Consider the following 15,867-nt stretch of genomic DNA (forward strand, 5'->3'; position numbering starts at 1 on the left):
ACTACATTTGATCTCTGGTATTTTGGGAGAAGTCTCTCATTTCAGAGGGTCAGAGGAAAGGTTCCAGGGAAGTGTTTGCTACTACTTCCAGGCCCTCAGATGTAAAGTAGAACGAGAGCGACCTTGCAGAATATTGCACACTATAGCAAAGCCTCAACTCTGGGCCAGTTCTGCTACTCATTGCCATGCTTCTTCATTCTCTGAAAGTAGTATAGTTCACAACCATGCTTTTCAAAAAGACCACCCACTTATTAAATGTTGTAGGCTGAAGATCTAGTACAAACTCGGGGCACTTCCAGATGGAGGTTTAGTCTAGGATTGTCATACTTTTTTTCACTCACTCTTTATGGGGAGGTCACATTATCCAGGCATTGTCCACCTCTAACTCCTGTGCTTAAATAGTTGCATTTATTAATGGAGAAAATCCAACTTCTTTTTTTTAGAACAGCAGTACAGTAGCATGATTACTGCATGTGTGGATGATAGTGCTACTCTAGTGTCTCTTTTTGAAAGGCATGGTTAGAGGGTGAGGGTCAGTCAACTGTGTTTCAGCAGTGTTCTGTTATACACTACCTACTAGTGTGGACAGGACATCGTGCAATGTAAGAGACAAAAAACCAGTTATAACTACTTCAATGTGGAAGGAGCATTGCAATGCCACATGCGACTGTCAGTGGAAAAACTGTGATTAGCTGACATACAAGGAACATGTCTGAAAGTGCACCCAGTGTATTACTTCGATCCTATTTGGAAAAGAAATGGGAGCATATTTTATTTTCAGACATAAAGCTGTGTTGCATATTTTATGAAATGCATATTGCAGATTTAAAATCTCTACAGCCCTCACTCATACAGTCAATAGAATCATGCTGATTATGTATTTTTTCAAGGTTCGCCAGTTGGCTTTATTTAAACAATACACAAGAAATAAATTAGCCAAGCAGGCTATGGCAAGAATACTACTAAATGCAAGAAACAAACAAACAGCCTGGTAGTGAGATCTGTGAGCTACAAACATCTCTCCCTACAATCTATCCCTTACATATGTGACAGATTCCAAGTGGTCCCTTTACACATGTTCAAAGTATTTCCTTAAGTAGTTGGAGTGTATGTAAGTACAAGTAATTGGAGTGTATGTAAAGGGGCCATTTGAACTAACACCCCCTCCATGTGGTAGAGGAATATGCTGAGATGGCATCAGAATGGTCGTAGAGGACATCCCAACAGGTGTGATCTTGGTGCATTCTCTTCCTAATTCCATGGGTGAGGATAGTATTGTCAAAACCAGCCCTTCAGTTGTTTATAGTTGCTTTGTGAGCCATGTAAATATTTAAAATAAATATAAATATTTGGGACCTCCTAAATTGGTGTGGTGAAGAACACATGCATACTGGGTAGCACTGTTCCCTCTAAGGAATGCACACGTGTGCGAGCTCATAAGTTTTTGGATGTTCGCTCAGTTCATTTTAGATCCTGCTCAGGTTGAATCAGGTAGGCCCCACTCTGAATGCAGGTGTGCACACACTGCCTTGATCCTGTCGCCCAGAATAAAACTCATACCGCACAGAGATGAAAAAAATTAGGGAGACCACTGCTGGGTAGCATCCTGAATAGTTAGTTATGACTAAGTACCATTGAAATCACTGAGGCCAATTAGTCATGACTAACAAGTTGTCTAAACCCACGTTAAGCAAGGCAGCAAGCTCTAAAAGGGAGCTGTCAAACCAGCAGAAGTCTGGTACTGTCCGAAGGCTTATGTAGCTTCTGTGAGCCGCACCTCATTCTGGATCCCTCCAGAAGAGGCACCAAAGCTGGCTTCCCCTTTCTCTCGACAGAGTTCAACCAGCCAGACAAGCACTCTACCTTTAGGGCTGGAGCTCCTCCCTGGTGATGCATCACCTCCATTCCCGGGGACTTGGAGGTGATGGAGAGGGCTCCTAGGAAGGGGCAGAAACTCCTCTGGGTAGCATGAGGTCTGAAGTGCTCCAGATCTCTTCTGAGGAGGCAACTGACGCTGTCTGCTCTAGCCCCTAAGGATCTGGAGGTGGTTACAAGGCTCAGAGATCCAAGATGGAGTGGGCTCCTCCTCTAATGGAGTCTTCTCCAGGTCTGTGTCTGGGCAAAACTTGAAACTAGACCCAATGGAGCTGAGTTAGTTGAACTTTTCAGAAGCCCTGGAACTTCTCCTGTTTTACTGGTGCTTTGTTGTACTGGTGCACCTATACAGTCAGGCTTTTTAGTTGATTTTGAATTTTAATGTGTCTTTTAACGGTTGATTTTAATGTTTAGAGATTTTTTAACCAATTGTAAACTGGCACAAGATGCTCGTTTGGGGCAGTATATAAATGTGCTACATAAAAATGCATACATACATTTGTTAGGGTGTCAGCCAGTAAATTATGTTTTAGCATTTGACTACCCACACTCTCTTTTTAAAGAAAATGTTCACTTACTAAACTTTATCAGGTTTTTTTTTAGCAATTCAGCTAGAATATGTCATTACTCAAAGATGTTAAATAGAATTAAATGTGGGACTGGAATTCTGTAAATATAAATTATGTGACATTTATAACAGTTTTCATATATACAAATGATCTGTTTTCTTTTTAATATAATTAGATTATGCTTGGATAATGGGTTTCATATATCACTTTTTCGACACACAGAAGCAGCATAATCACGTATTAGTTTTGACTTTTATCAAAAATGAACTTCATTAACATCATAAAACTGTTAGGAGGCATGCCACCTGATCTGATAAATGTTTGTACAGAAGCATGTTCCACTGAGTTTTGTGGGAATTACTCCCAGGTAAATGTGCATTGGGTTGTGAAAACCTTAGATCTCTGAGGTGATCCATGTTCTCTAACAACTGGGTCTTCTGCACCTGCATAGTAGTCCCGGGGAAGAATATCAAGCTTCAAGAAGCACGCTCCGGCATTCTGAGGCATATGGGAAAATTTGTTTTAAAATAGGTGGGAGAGCACCTTTTATCTCAGTTCCTTCTCGCCTGCCACGCTTGTTGCTTTGCAAAAGTTCTGCTCCTTTCTCTCTCTCTTGGCCTATGAAAGAATTATGTTGACTGTTACTCGGCTTGACTTTTTTAGCGACTACCCTTCGGATTTCCCTTTAATTTTGGTCAGTTCTCAGTGTTTTTTAAATTGGTTTTTGACTCGGCCCAGCTTCAACTACTCTTTGCCTTATGGACTTAAAAAAGACATTCAAGCGCTGTACGACCTGCAGGGGTACTCTCCCATTCTCTGACAGGCATGACGAGTGCTTGTTTTGGGGGAAACCATAACATCAATTCCTGTAAAATCTTCTTTTCGTTTTCAAAACAAATGCGAAAGAGCAAGGAACTTCTCCTACAAGCCGCTCTATACAAGATTGTGCTCCAGACCCCAACCCCAATACTGAGCCCATCAACTTTGTTGGCTCTGACATCGGCCGACCATCAACATTGGTTTTGACCACCCCAACTTTGGCACTTTCCAAGCAGCATGGTGACTCCACATTCAAGAAGCCGGCTTCTGTCGAGAAAGGTAACTGACACTATCACAAAAAGAAACGCAAGCACAATCAGTCGGACAACCAGACTCCAAACTCCTGCCAGGGCCATCCCTAGTGGGGTGATCAGCATGTGTGGGGCCTCCTTAACATTTCCCACTGCCAGGAACTGAGGCGGGCGTGCCGGCAGCCTTGACAAGTGAGTGGAGCAGGCTGCTCGCTGCCTCGGCCACAGCTCCCCCCCCCTGCTTTGGCTTGCTTTATTTTGCTCTGTGTGTGCAGGGGTGCAGTGGCAAGGGCTGGGATGGAGTGCCAGCACTTCTCAGCTTAACTGGCTGTTGGGGTGGATATGGTCAGGGGGGCTGCTGTCACGGAGAGTGCCCCCCGCATTTCTGAATTGGCAACAACTATGTGTGTGCGCGCGTGCGTCTTTACTAGCATACTCAGAACAGACGAATTCTTCACATGACACAGTTAACCAATCAGCCTCCCCAGGCTTGCATCCTTCACCCCCCACCCCACCCTGTGTGGGACCTTTTCCCCTGTACGCTTCGTGTTTCAGCCACACTCTCAGGGACTTGCCTGTCTGCTGGGTGAGCAGAGAGTGGGGTGGCTTGAGGACCGGCCTCTCTTCCCACCCGGCTGTAGATGCCGTTCTTGCTCTCTCTGATCCCCTTGGCCCAAACAGGGAGCTTACCCTCAGATCCCCACAGATCAGGACCTGGAGTCAGCCCACCATCATGATGGGGGGAGGGGAGAGCACACCACCCATGACCAGAGCTAATGCACAGCTTAAGAGGAGGTGGAGAAGCAAGCAGGGAGTGTCATCAGATTGGTGACAGGCCCAGTACCGTCATCATAGCAGGTCCTGGCCCGCCCTCGGGCCCCCTTTTGTTCCCCAATCCAACAATAAGTCCTGCTTCTCAACCCCTTCTCGGCGGTTCCTTGCTTTCACAGACAGCACCGAAGCCAGCCACAATGGGCCTCTCTGAGCCGCGTGCTTCCCATTCAGCACCTAGGCATCCTCTCCCCTCCTCTGGAACAAGGGGCTTACGGTGGCTGGTCAGCTCCTGGAACTTGGAAGGTGCGGGGCGGAATCTTCGGCCACAGGCAAGGATCCCCAGGCATGCCAAAGCACAAGTATTCCTCGTTCAAGTACTTAATTCAGAGTACTTCTCTCCTGCTGCTAAGTGGCAGGCTGCTTTGCTCACAGTCACTGCTGCCTATGCGGGGAGAGGCAGCTTGCTCGAAGAGAGAGAGAGAGGCAGAGGAGAGGCAGCTTGCTCGAAGAGAGAGAGAGAGGCAGAGGAGAGGCAGCTTGCTCGAAGCGACCACCCACCAGACTCAGTATGGCGGTGCCACACAATTCACGAGGCTGACTGCCACAGAGTGAGCGAGCAAGCCACTCAGACATTGGTGGTGTGCTGCAGCACCACTGCTGCTGCCCCCACCTGTGGGGCCTGTCCAGGTGCAGGGCTCAGGGCAAGGGCTCCGGTTGCCCTGCCCTAAGGATGGGCCTAACGCCAGCATATGGCTGGTGCTGCTTTGACGTTGAGGATGTTGGGGGCTCCTGTCGCAAAGGTTTCAATGTCTTCACCATATACCCCATTGCCTCCGATGGCCCAACCTTGGGGGACATTTTCTCCTTCATCAACATGACCGTAAGTTTTCCACTGTCAATGCCTAAGACCATAGCTGCTTCCAAAACTTTGGATCTTGTATTAACCTTGGTGTCAACTCTGTCGACATCGACCATACCGATACCAGCACTGCCTATCCAAAGACTCTATTGACAACCATGATCACTCAACCATTGATGGCAGCTATGACCACCCAATCTAAGTTGGATCTTCACCCGATACCAATGATGATAATGTGTCTTTTCCCCAGGACCAATGCTGCCTCCATATCCAGTTGTGCTAGACTCACCTGCTTCATCACCTGACCACTTACCTCATAGAGGCAGTTCAGGTTCAGACAACGATTGCCAGCACTCCCCCATGGAGCCTTCTCCGGCCTCTTCTACAGCCTCTGTTTTATGCCTGGAATCCCTTATGGGTTCCACTACTACAACCCCTTCTGCATCCACCTTCAAAGGGTTCTCGTTACACGGTGTGGATGATGATGATGCTTCAATTCCACTGGTGCCAAAGACCCCTTCGGCATCCCCAAGATTCTCACCTTCCTATAATTGGGAGGAACACTTCCACTACTCTGCTCTGCATCTCCTGTATCGCCCTCTTAATTACCTGAGCTCACCAGGTACCCTTGACCCTAGCCATATCCGTGGACATGACCTTTACAGGGACCCACTGCATTTTGCCTCCCCTGGGCTCCATTATGATTTTGAGAACTACAGATGGTGGAAAACTATGAAATTGAGAGGTCTCCTTTCTGAACCTACTACACCTGCACCAAAGGAGAAACTGCCTACTGAGTCTCCCTTCAGGCGACCTGCTGCTCCTGCAGTTCCACCTACTCCGACTATTATTGCACCATCAGCACCTGTGCAAGAAATGCTCTGAATCCTCTGCAACCTTCTGTGGAACTAGTGGAATCTAAGGGAGAGTATAATTCCTCTTTTTCCTCTGATGAGGATTCAGTCCAGACGGAGAACCCATCTGACCCTTCTCTGGATGAACAAGTGACTGCGCCACCATCTGCTTCTCCTATGGAGGAGACCAGGTCTTACAGGGTGCAGGTCATAGAGGTGGCTAAGACCTTGGGTCTTGAGATCCAAACACCAGTCCAAAAGGTCAAGGACCCAGTCTATGACCTCCTTTCTATGACTCCAGCAATTCAACCTGCTGCATTAGCAATGTTACCTGTCCTAGTTGGAGCTTCAAAAGTGTCCTGGGACACTGCAATTGTGTCTACAACCACCTCTAAGCGTCTTTATAGGGTGCAAGAGGAGTCTTGCCACTTTAAGCATCCTGCTCCAAACGCCATAGTTGTGGACTGTACTTTATATTCTAAATCAGGCCACAAACATTCAACTCCTGTAGACAAAGAGAATTGCAAACTGTATTCAATGGACAGGAAATTCTATTCTACTTCATGTCTGTCTCTGAAGAGGGCCAGTTATGTTGCCTGCATGGCCAAATTCCACTATTCCATTTGGGATGAACTGACAGGAGAGGTGTTCTTGTGGTAGCAAGCATGACGTCCCCTTAGCTAAGCAGGGTCCACCCTGGTTGCATATGAATGAGAGAGTTGATGTATGAGCACTGTAAGATATTCCCTTTAGGGAATGGAGCTGTTCTGGGAAGAGCATAAGGTTCCAAGTTCCCTTCCTGGCATCTCCAAGAAAGGGCTGAGAGAGGCTCCTGCCTGCAACCTTGGAGAAGCCACTGCCAGTCTGTGTAGACAATACTGAGCTAGATGGACCTGTGGTCTGACTCAGTATATGGTGGTTTCCTATGTTCCTATGAAAGCGGATTTGGCCGATCTTCCTGATAGTTTCCATGAGAAGTATATGGCTACTCAGAAAAAGTCTGCGGATCTCACCCGCCAACACTTGACAGTTAAACACGTTACCGAGACTGAATCCCCGGTGATAACAGACTTCGTGTCCCTACACAGGCATATCTGGTTCCAGTCCACAGCCTTAGAATCCAATATGAAAGACAAAATAGAGTACCTATCTTTTGATGGCAATGACCTCTTCTCTTCTGAAACTGATGACACCATGGAGAAGTTGAAGAAATCCTGCTTTACTGTCAAGATGTCTGCTTCTTATTCCCAGCCCTCTTCATTTTCTCAGAGGTACCATCCGTATAACAAGCAGAGGTTCCAATATAAGCCACCTGAACTGAGAGACTTCAGACATTCCTCCACATTCTATTTTTTTAAAAAACCCATTCAATGAGCGCCAAAGTCAGCCCCAAAAGGCGAAACCTCTGGACCAAACCAAACAGCAGTTTTGATGAATCGGTCCTAAAAGTACCTTTACTCTCCCCTCTATCGCTTAACTGCCTCACCCCTTACTCTTTCTCTGGGCTGTGCTTTCAATTTGACTCTCTACCTGTGTATGTAGGTATAAACAACCCCCACTCAACTCCTACCCTAGAGGAAGATGTTTTTGCCTACTTGAAAAGAGTGCGATAGAACCTGTTCCACTTGAGGCTTTGTGCAGCGGTTTCTATTCTAGGTACTTTCAGGTTCCCCTAAGAGATAAGGGACTCCGCCTTATTCTGGACTCAAGAAAGCTGAATGATTTTGTGCATCTGCAGAAGTTCCAGATGATATCTTTGCAGACCATCCTTCCTCACGTATCGGAGGAGTGGTCTGTGACCTTGGATCTTAAGGATGCTTATTTTCACATAGCTATACAGCCACATCATCAGCAGTACCTGCATTTTTGCTTGGGCTCCAGGGCCTATCAATAGATGGTCTTGCCCTTTGGTCTGTCTCCAGTGCCCCACATTTTAATCAAATGCATGGGCAGTTATAGCCCATCTGCACACACAGGATATTTCCATATACCCTTCTGACTGATAACAGGCGGATGCTGATAACAGGCAGATGCAAAGATTCCCTTTACTCTGATGTTCAATACACTCTGTTTCTCCTAGATGCATCTGTCCTAGCTGCAGTTTCAAAACACACCTATCTTCCCGATGGAAAGTTTCTATTACCAACTTGTCTTTCAAGCCACTCCAAAACAGAGAGCTCGCACCATCCTTCGCCTCTTGGGGTTGATGGCCTCCTGCACAATGACAGTCTCCCATGCTCATCTGAAGATGTGCAGGTTACAGAGTTGGTTCATCTCCCTTTTCTGGCCAAACCTGCAGAGCAAATGGCTGACAATACCGTCCCATGTCCTTCAATGGTGGACTGTGCGTCATTCCCTCTCTCAGGGTGTCAACAAAGAAACCTAATCAGCGATGTCAAAATATGATGGCCAACATACAGCGCTGCTGCATATGTGTAAAACCCTGCCCGCGTGCTATTGCGGGACAGGGCAGTTCCACTTCTACTTAAAGTTATGCAAACATAGCTGCATGATTTGACACCCATTGGAAATAATGGGAGTGGTGTTGTACAATTACCTTTGCACAACTTGGAGTAGAACTGCCTTGATCCCCAACAGTGTGGACCATGTTTTATACACAGTCAAAAGCCAGATATTGCTGAATCTCCATTGTTTTGCTGTGCTCTGTGTGGGCCACTATGATTAAGAATGTGTTGTTGTTGTTTTTGTTTTCTGTTGTGCTTTGTGTTCTATAGTTTCTGCAAATAAAATTTAAAAATCATATTCATACTCTCTGTGGTATAAGGCCATGAAACACAATGCAGTTTGAACTGGTCCATTTTGCTTCATGCCCTTAAACCACAGAGAGTATGAATATGATTTTTAAATTTTATTTGCACCACACAGTGATCACGATGCACTGGGGGAATCCTCCCAGGAGTCAGGCACTCTAGGCGTCCAACTTTGTGTATGCTTGAGCTGCATGCATACACATGACCCCGGCACCGGAGTTAAGCTCACACTTGCAGTGTGAGGTCCTGAGAGCGATCTCAGAGTCTGTTTTACTTGAGTAAGCAGGGATGGATTAAGCTCTTTGCCACCGATAGGCAGCCAAAGATTTGCCACCCCAGTGGCAAGGGTTCCCCTTCCTTTTGCAAGTGGGGGAGGGGAGTTCAAATCTTTTTTTTTTTTACCTTTAAAACTGCTGCCACACAGCAGCATGGTAGTGAGATCTCCTCTTTCACCTGCCCACTCGCCTCCCAAATTATGACGGCGGAGAGAGCAGGCAGGCAGCAATACCTCCTAACATAAGCCAAATTGGCAAAATCGGGCGATCGCTGGCATTTGGGAGGTAGGCAGGCTTGTGTTAGGAGGTCTCACTGCCTGCCTGCTCTCTCCTTCACCAATTTGCCCATTGCTATCCAGCATGTACCCGCTGTTGCACCGTCATAATTTGGGAGGTGGGCAGGCGGGTGCATGAGGAGGAGTTTTAAAGTTTATTCTCCACCCCCACCGCCATTTAACTCAACTCCAAACTTTGCCACTAGGGGAATTTTGCCACCATAGGCAGCCACCTCTACTGTCTCTCCTTTGATCCACCACTGCTAGATAGTATAAGCCATGTCAGACAAGGGTCAAGAGGACAGGTGGTAGGCCGCACCATTCCAAGCAGCTTGTCCACATCCTCAGGAGCCACAAACTGAAACTGATCCAGCCTAACCACATAAGAGAAGTTGCTATTTACCAACAATAATCTTCTGCTTGGTTATGTATATTTCCCCCCACAGTCAACCCCAGAAACACTTGGAGCAGCAAAAAGGCTTTCATCGGAGAGAATAAGTCCTGGTGTTGCTTGGAGCTCCGATACAGACATTCGTTCAGAAAACAGTGCAACCAGTATTCCCTTCAAGGAACTTTGTGTGCAGTGGTACCTTCCATCTTTGGAACAATCTGCAAAAGGAGGAGATAATATGGTATGACTACAAAATGTGCTGGTATTTTCTTTTGGAAAGAAGCTTGCTTTCAAGCAATACTGTGCATATTATGCAATGAAATTTGAATATTGGTGGTGCCTGATGCTACATTCTTTTCCAATCAAATCATACAAAAGTTAGAATTTAAACAATCTAAAGCAATTCAGTTAGGATGTGGAATTCCTAGTTCATATTTTCATATCTGCGTGTTGATACTGTTAGATTAGGAACTGTTGCATACCAATTGCACTATTTTCAAGCTTGTGGCAAATAAAACACACACACCTTGTGCCAGAGCCAGTACTGATGCCACCTGACCTCCTCATTGGCCATGCCTCCTACCTCACTGGCGCCACGCCAGACCTCTTCCTCCTTGCCTGTCTGTCTCATTCTCCCGGCATGCTCTGTCCCCCAGCCCACTCCGCTGCTTGCAGTTGCCAGTGTTGGTACAGATGCAGTCTCTCTTCATTCTCACTGCTATTCCAGCATCAGTGCGCACGTGCTCGCTCTTGCTCTCGCTCTCTTCAGCTCCAAACGTGACAAGCTGGTCCTGGAACAGTAGTGGCTACGAGGAGAGGCTGGCAGCTGAACAGGAACTGGATTCATGCTGCATGCAGGCGGCGGCGGCAGCACAGGGTGGCGGGCCTGGAAGGTGAGGCCAGTGAGAGAGAAGAGGGGTGGTGTCGGGGCCAGTGAGGCTGGGGCAGGGGACAATGTCCAGAGACAGGTCGTGGCAGTCGAGAATAGGTGGTGGCAGTGGCAGCAGGCAGGTTGGGTGACACCTGTGAGGGGCAGGGTGGGGTCTCTGCACACCTCCCCATGGCACACTTATCGCTGGAGGCTGGCACCTCAGGTAGGCTCATGAGAGGACCTCCTCGGAGCGTTGTGGTTCAAACGGTATGTTACTTCAAGAGCACTAGTAGGCAGTAAATAACAGCCAGATCAATCTCATTGGGACCATGTTATGTGGGGAGAGCGGCTTTAATCCTATCCCATCAGCAACCATTATGTACTCTTCTACCTGCTCAGGAAATTTGCTAAGGAATTTGATTTGCTAAGGAAAGAAAGCTTTCCACCAGTGCAATTATTTGTTATGGTACTACTATTCCCATTTTATTGTCTTGCTTTTGTGACAAAACCTGCTCATACACCATGCAGTCTGGCAGTACCAAAGTGCTGTGACTTTTTGCTTGGGATAACAAAAGAATCAAAGGTAAACATCCAGTCAAAGGAAATGACAAGTACAGTTTTCCTGTGCAAGAGTGCTGATCTAAATTCCGGGCAGAGAGGTTTGGGAGGTTAAGGACAATAATACTCTACTGACCATTTCCCTCAGATTTGCTCTTGCTATGGGACGTTTGAGTGTATCTTGGCAAGCAATGCAAGCACACAGCTTACAGACACTTTCTGATGTGCAGAGACAAATCCCCATGTATCAAAACAAGCAAAGATGTGTGTACTAACAGGGAAGAACAGTATTGCTGCAGAAGACAATTAGCTGTAGTGAGAGGTTGACTTGGTATCAGTCTCCTTGTGAGCCAAGAAAGGTGTGAAAGTAGCCCCCTTTCCCACCTAAAAATGGGCTGAAGGCCAGCAGGGAACAAAAAAATCCCCATACTTCTAAGGGTAATGTAGTAGAGTCAGGTAGCATGATTGTCAGATATTGCTTTCCTATATGTTCATTTGTACAGCCAGCAGTACTGGAAGCTGCCAGCTGGATGAAGACTTAGATGTTAATTCTAGAAATACCAACAATTTTTTTTACTCTTAGCTTTACAAGGATATAGTTCCAAATGATGCACTAATTTAGATATTCTTGAAACAGGAAGTCTGTTATATCATATCTCTCTTCTTTTTTGTGTAGGTTTTATTTATTTATGCTTACAATACAAAAGCAGTCAAAATTACCAACATCAAGTCTTTCCAGTCAGCCCGTATATATTGTGGTTATTTGTGGATCCCACTGGAAAGGTAACTCGATCTAGTTATTGCATATAAGAGCACATTTTGGTGTGAATGGGCACAGGGGATCACTGGTTTTTGCCTAGCTGCACCCCCCACCCCCCATCTCCTTACTGATCCTCAGGAATGGGTTTTCCAGTGGCAAGATGCCAGTTCCATGGGAAAGACCCACATAATTGGCCTTGCCCACATGGCTGTGGGCTTATAGTAGCACTATGACATTGCCCCACAGAAAAGTGGCTTCTGTGGAAGTGTTTCAAAAGCAGCTAGGAAAACCACACTACCAGAAAAGGCAATAAAAGGGAAAATACACACTAATGCTATTACTCAGGGAAGTAAAACTTCAGACTTGTACAGTATCAGTAATACTATGGTAAAGTGTTAACACTATTCTGTTCTTTTAGGGTTCTTGCTGTACGTGCAACATTGTCTGAATTACAGCATCAGACTGAAATGTTAATGCAATCAGTGCTGCCTGCTCTGATACAAAGTGATATACAAAGAAATTTGCCTATAGCAAGTTCCTCAAGTAATCCTGAAAAAGTGCCAATTGATGAAAAAACAAAGGTAAAAAAAAAATCAGATTGTTCAGAAAGCACTTCTATGACCACCCATGGGTGTGGCTGGCATTTTTTTAAATGTCCCTTGTGATTCTGTAAAGTTACAAAGAAAAAAAGCTGGACGTGACAATTGCAGCCTTTTTTATCTGTTTCAGGGCAAAATGATCACTTTTTTTGCACTTTTATTTTGGTCTGCTTACTTCATTCTACAGACTTGCTATAATACAGTCAGTCAATACCATACATCTCCAGAGCCCTCCTCATCTGAGCTCTACATTCCAGTGGCTTAGTATATTTATTATATCTAACTAGCTGGGCTGGGCGCAGAGCATCTGCGCCGCTAGTTCATTGCTGTCGCCACTTTCTCCCCCCACCCCCTACCGCCGTTTTGCTTTCCTGCCCCGCCACCTTCTTCTCCCCACCCCCACCATCTTCTTCCCCGCCCACTGGCTGTCTTCTTCCCCGCCTGCCTCCACCGCCACTGTCTCCCTGCCCGCCCACTGCTGCCATTTTCTTTGGCCGCCTGCTGCCATTCACCACCGTTTTCTTTGCCGGCCAGGTTCCACCGCTATTTTCTCCCCCATCCCCATTGCTATCCGGCAGTTGCTAGCGAACTCTTGTGAGAGCTGCCACACATGGGATTAGCCATGGGTATGCTTTAGATAAATAGATAGATAGTTGCTAGAAGACAATGTAGCTGTCAAAAATGAACACTGAAGAAGCCTTTCTTAGATGCATGCTTGTCTCATCCATTGTAACACATGAAGTGTAGAGAAATGTAGTTACTTGTTCTATTTCTGTCCTGCTTTTCTCTGTACCATGGGTTAGAGAAAAATATTAGCAACATCCCCAAAAATACTGCCTGCAGTAATCTTCTATAGATTGTAGCAACTAGTTCAGAACTGATTTTTTGTGCCAGGGCCTGAGTGAGTGACCATAGGTCAGGGCTGCACAAGATTGCCCTCAAGCTATTGTTGGGCTATAGCTCCCATCATCCCTGATTAATGGCCACTGTGACTGGGGATGATGGGAATTGTAGTGCCACAATAGCTGGAGGGCCAAAGCGGTGCACCCCTGCCTAATTGAATCTAGATTGGAGGATGTGTCCTCCAGCTTAGTCTATGAAGACAATAGCTTGAGCTACAATCTGGAGTGTGGCAAGGAAAAGGGAGGGACTCCTTTGTCCACTTGGCAAAACTAGGCCAGGCTCCTACTACTTATACCATGGCTGATCAATCCAAAAGATCTGGATCATGATCCATTGAGATCCATAAGAATGGGTACTGCGCCTGCACAATATCCTTGTGGTGGAATGTCTAAGCTCCTTGAGGCAACCGAGTTCCGTCCCCACACCTACAGCATGCTGTTTAAAGGCGGGCCGGGCGCCATGTTCTTCAGTTCTTTTCCGACCGCCACTGAGAATAGACCTCGTGCTGTCGCTCCTTGTTGGTTAAGTTCTTCTTCTGAGTTCACAATCTAATTTTTTTTAAAAGGAGGACAATTTTTTCTCAGTTATTGACTATGGATTGACTTGACTACATGACGGTGCTACTGACTTCGGAACAGAATTAGACAGCAGCTAAGGATTATGGCTGATGGGGAAAATACCTTCAAGAGGTGTGACAGCTGTAACGCCAAACTCCCCTCGAAAGACCTCCATTATTTTTGCCTTTTTTGCCTAGGCGAAAGGCATAATCTGTCTTCATGTAAGATTTGTCTTTTTTTTTTCAAAGCAGACATGGAAAAATCGGGCTCTTCAGCTGCGTGCCACAATTTGTATTGAGCCCTTCGACACCGGGAGGACTCCATCCATTGACATGGAGATCAGGCTCGACATTGATGCTGAAGGCTGGTCAAACAGCCATCAACACTGAGAACCTCGACGTTGAGGGCAAGGTCGATGAGAAATTATTTACAAAGGAGGCTCTCAACGCTGAGGGTTTCAACACTGAGGGCAAGATCACTATCACCGGCTCCAACTCCAGCCCAATCTTTTGCTCCATCAATGCTGACAGATCAACATCAGATGTGCCCTCGACGCTGAAGACTCTGATTTCAACATTTCCCGATGCCTGCCACACTCCGGCTTCCACCTTAAATACACCAGTGTTGTCAACATCCAAGCATGTAAGCCCTTGATGCCAGCTGCCGGCACCAACCTTTGATGTCGAGGATGAGAGTGAGGATAGAAATACTGGATTGAATCCCACTACGGCCCATTCTCTACTGTCCATTTTGGACTCCAATTACAGCATGCTGTCTACGATTACTTTAAAAGGTTTTCCTCCATGAAGTGCAGAGTACTTGATGGCTCAGAAGTGCCCAGCGGGCCTACCCTTGCTATGGATCAGACTACTCCTCCTCAGCCATCAGTGTGCTATGCATTGTCTGCTGCCCACTTTGCGACTACATAGTCTTGGCATTCACATGGTTTTTCTCACCAGTCTACTGCTGGTGCAACCCTAGCTTCTGCTGCCATGGTGGTCTCCTCCCCAGGATTCCCCTATGACTTCCAAGACAATAGACCATGGAAGACAATACAATCTTAGTCTATCCTTTAACTTCAACCCTTCTTCTGAGAAGGCCAATTTTGAAGAGCAAGTAGATGGCTACTCAGATGTGTTCATTACTGCCCTCACGCTCTTTGGTGTCCTCCACCACACAGACTGTGTTCCCTGAGCCTAAACCAAAGGGATCTACTGTGGAGACTCAGACTCAACTACCACTATGTCCTACTCCCACTACCACATCTAATGAGACTCAGACATTCATCCCTGTGCCACCTACAAAGTCTCCATCTGACCACCATGGCTCTTCAGATTTTGAATCGGATTCTGAGGACCCAGATTCTCTAGCAGACCCACCCATTGATGTTCCTCCCACCACTCATGTCTCTCCTACTGAAGAAATGAAAGCTTACCGCCTGCAAATAAAGGAGATGGCTGATGCTCTGGTTCTTGACTTAAAGTCTTAATTGGCTACCATTGGTGACCCTGTTTATAATTTCATGATCAAGTTGCAGTCCTCACAACCAGTAGCCTTACTGGTTCTTCCAGTTATCTCCAGGGCAGCACAGTGCTCATGGGAGATAATAAATACATCTACCTACTTTATTTTAATTTTTATTTATTGTTAAATTTATATACTGCCTTTCATTAAAACAATCCCAAGGCTGTTTACAGCAGAATTTAAAAGAAAGATTGTAAAAATGACACAATTAAAATATTAAGCTAAAAATATAAAACAAGTCTGATGAAAAAAATTAAAACACAAGCATAAAAACAATACAAAGTACAAAGAGCAGCAGCAGAGACAATCATATAAAAGCCTGGGTAAAAAGCCAGGATTTAACATGCTTTCTAAAGGCTGTGATGGAAACTGAGGGGCGAAT

General features: G+C 46.0%; 1 protein-coding gene across 5 annotated transcripts in view; it reads left to right on the plus strand.

The window, feature by feature from the left end:
• The window catches only part of CFAP54 (cilia and flagella associated protein 54), a 264,824-nt gene that overhangs the window by 241,466 nt on the left and 7,491 nt on the right, over window positions 1–15,867 (plus strand). For all 5 annotated transcript variants that reach the window (XM_053252437.1, XM_053252439.1, XM_053252438.1 and 2 more), the window contains 3 exons: window positions 9,769–9,954; window positions 11,819–11,925; window positions 12,321–12,483. In XM_053252437.1, coding sequence (XP_053108412.1) covers window positions 9,769–9,954; window positions 11,819–11,925; window positions 12,321–12,483 — 456 coding nt within the window. The remainder of the gene's footprint in view (window positions 1–9,768; window positions 9,955–11,818; window positions 11,926–12,320; window positions 12,484–15,867) is intronic.

The sequence above is a fragment of the Hemicordylus capensis genome, chromosome 5 (genome assembly GCF_027244095.1).
Source record: "Hemicordylus capensis ecotype Gifberg chromosome 5, rHemCap1.1.pri, whole genome shotgun sequence".
Lineage (NCBI taxonomy): Eukaryota > Metazoa > Chordata > Lepidosauria > Squamata > Cordylidae > Hemicordylus > Hemicordylus capensis.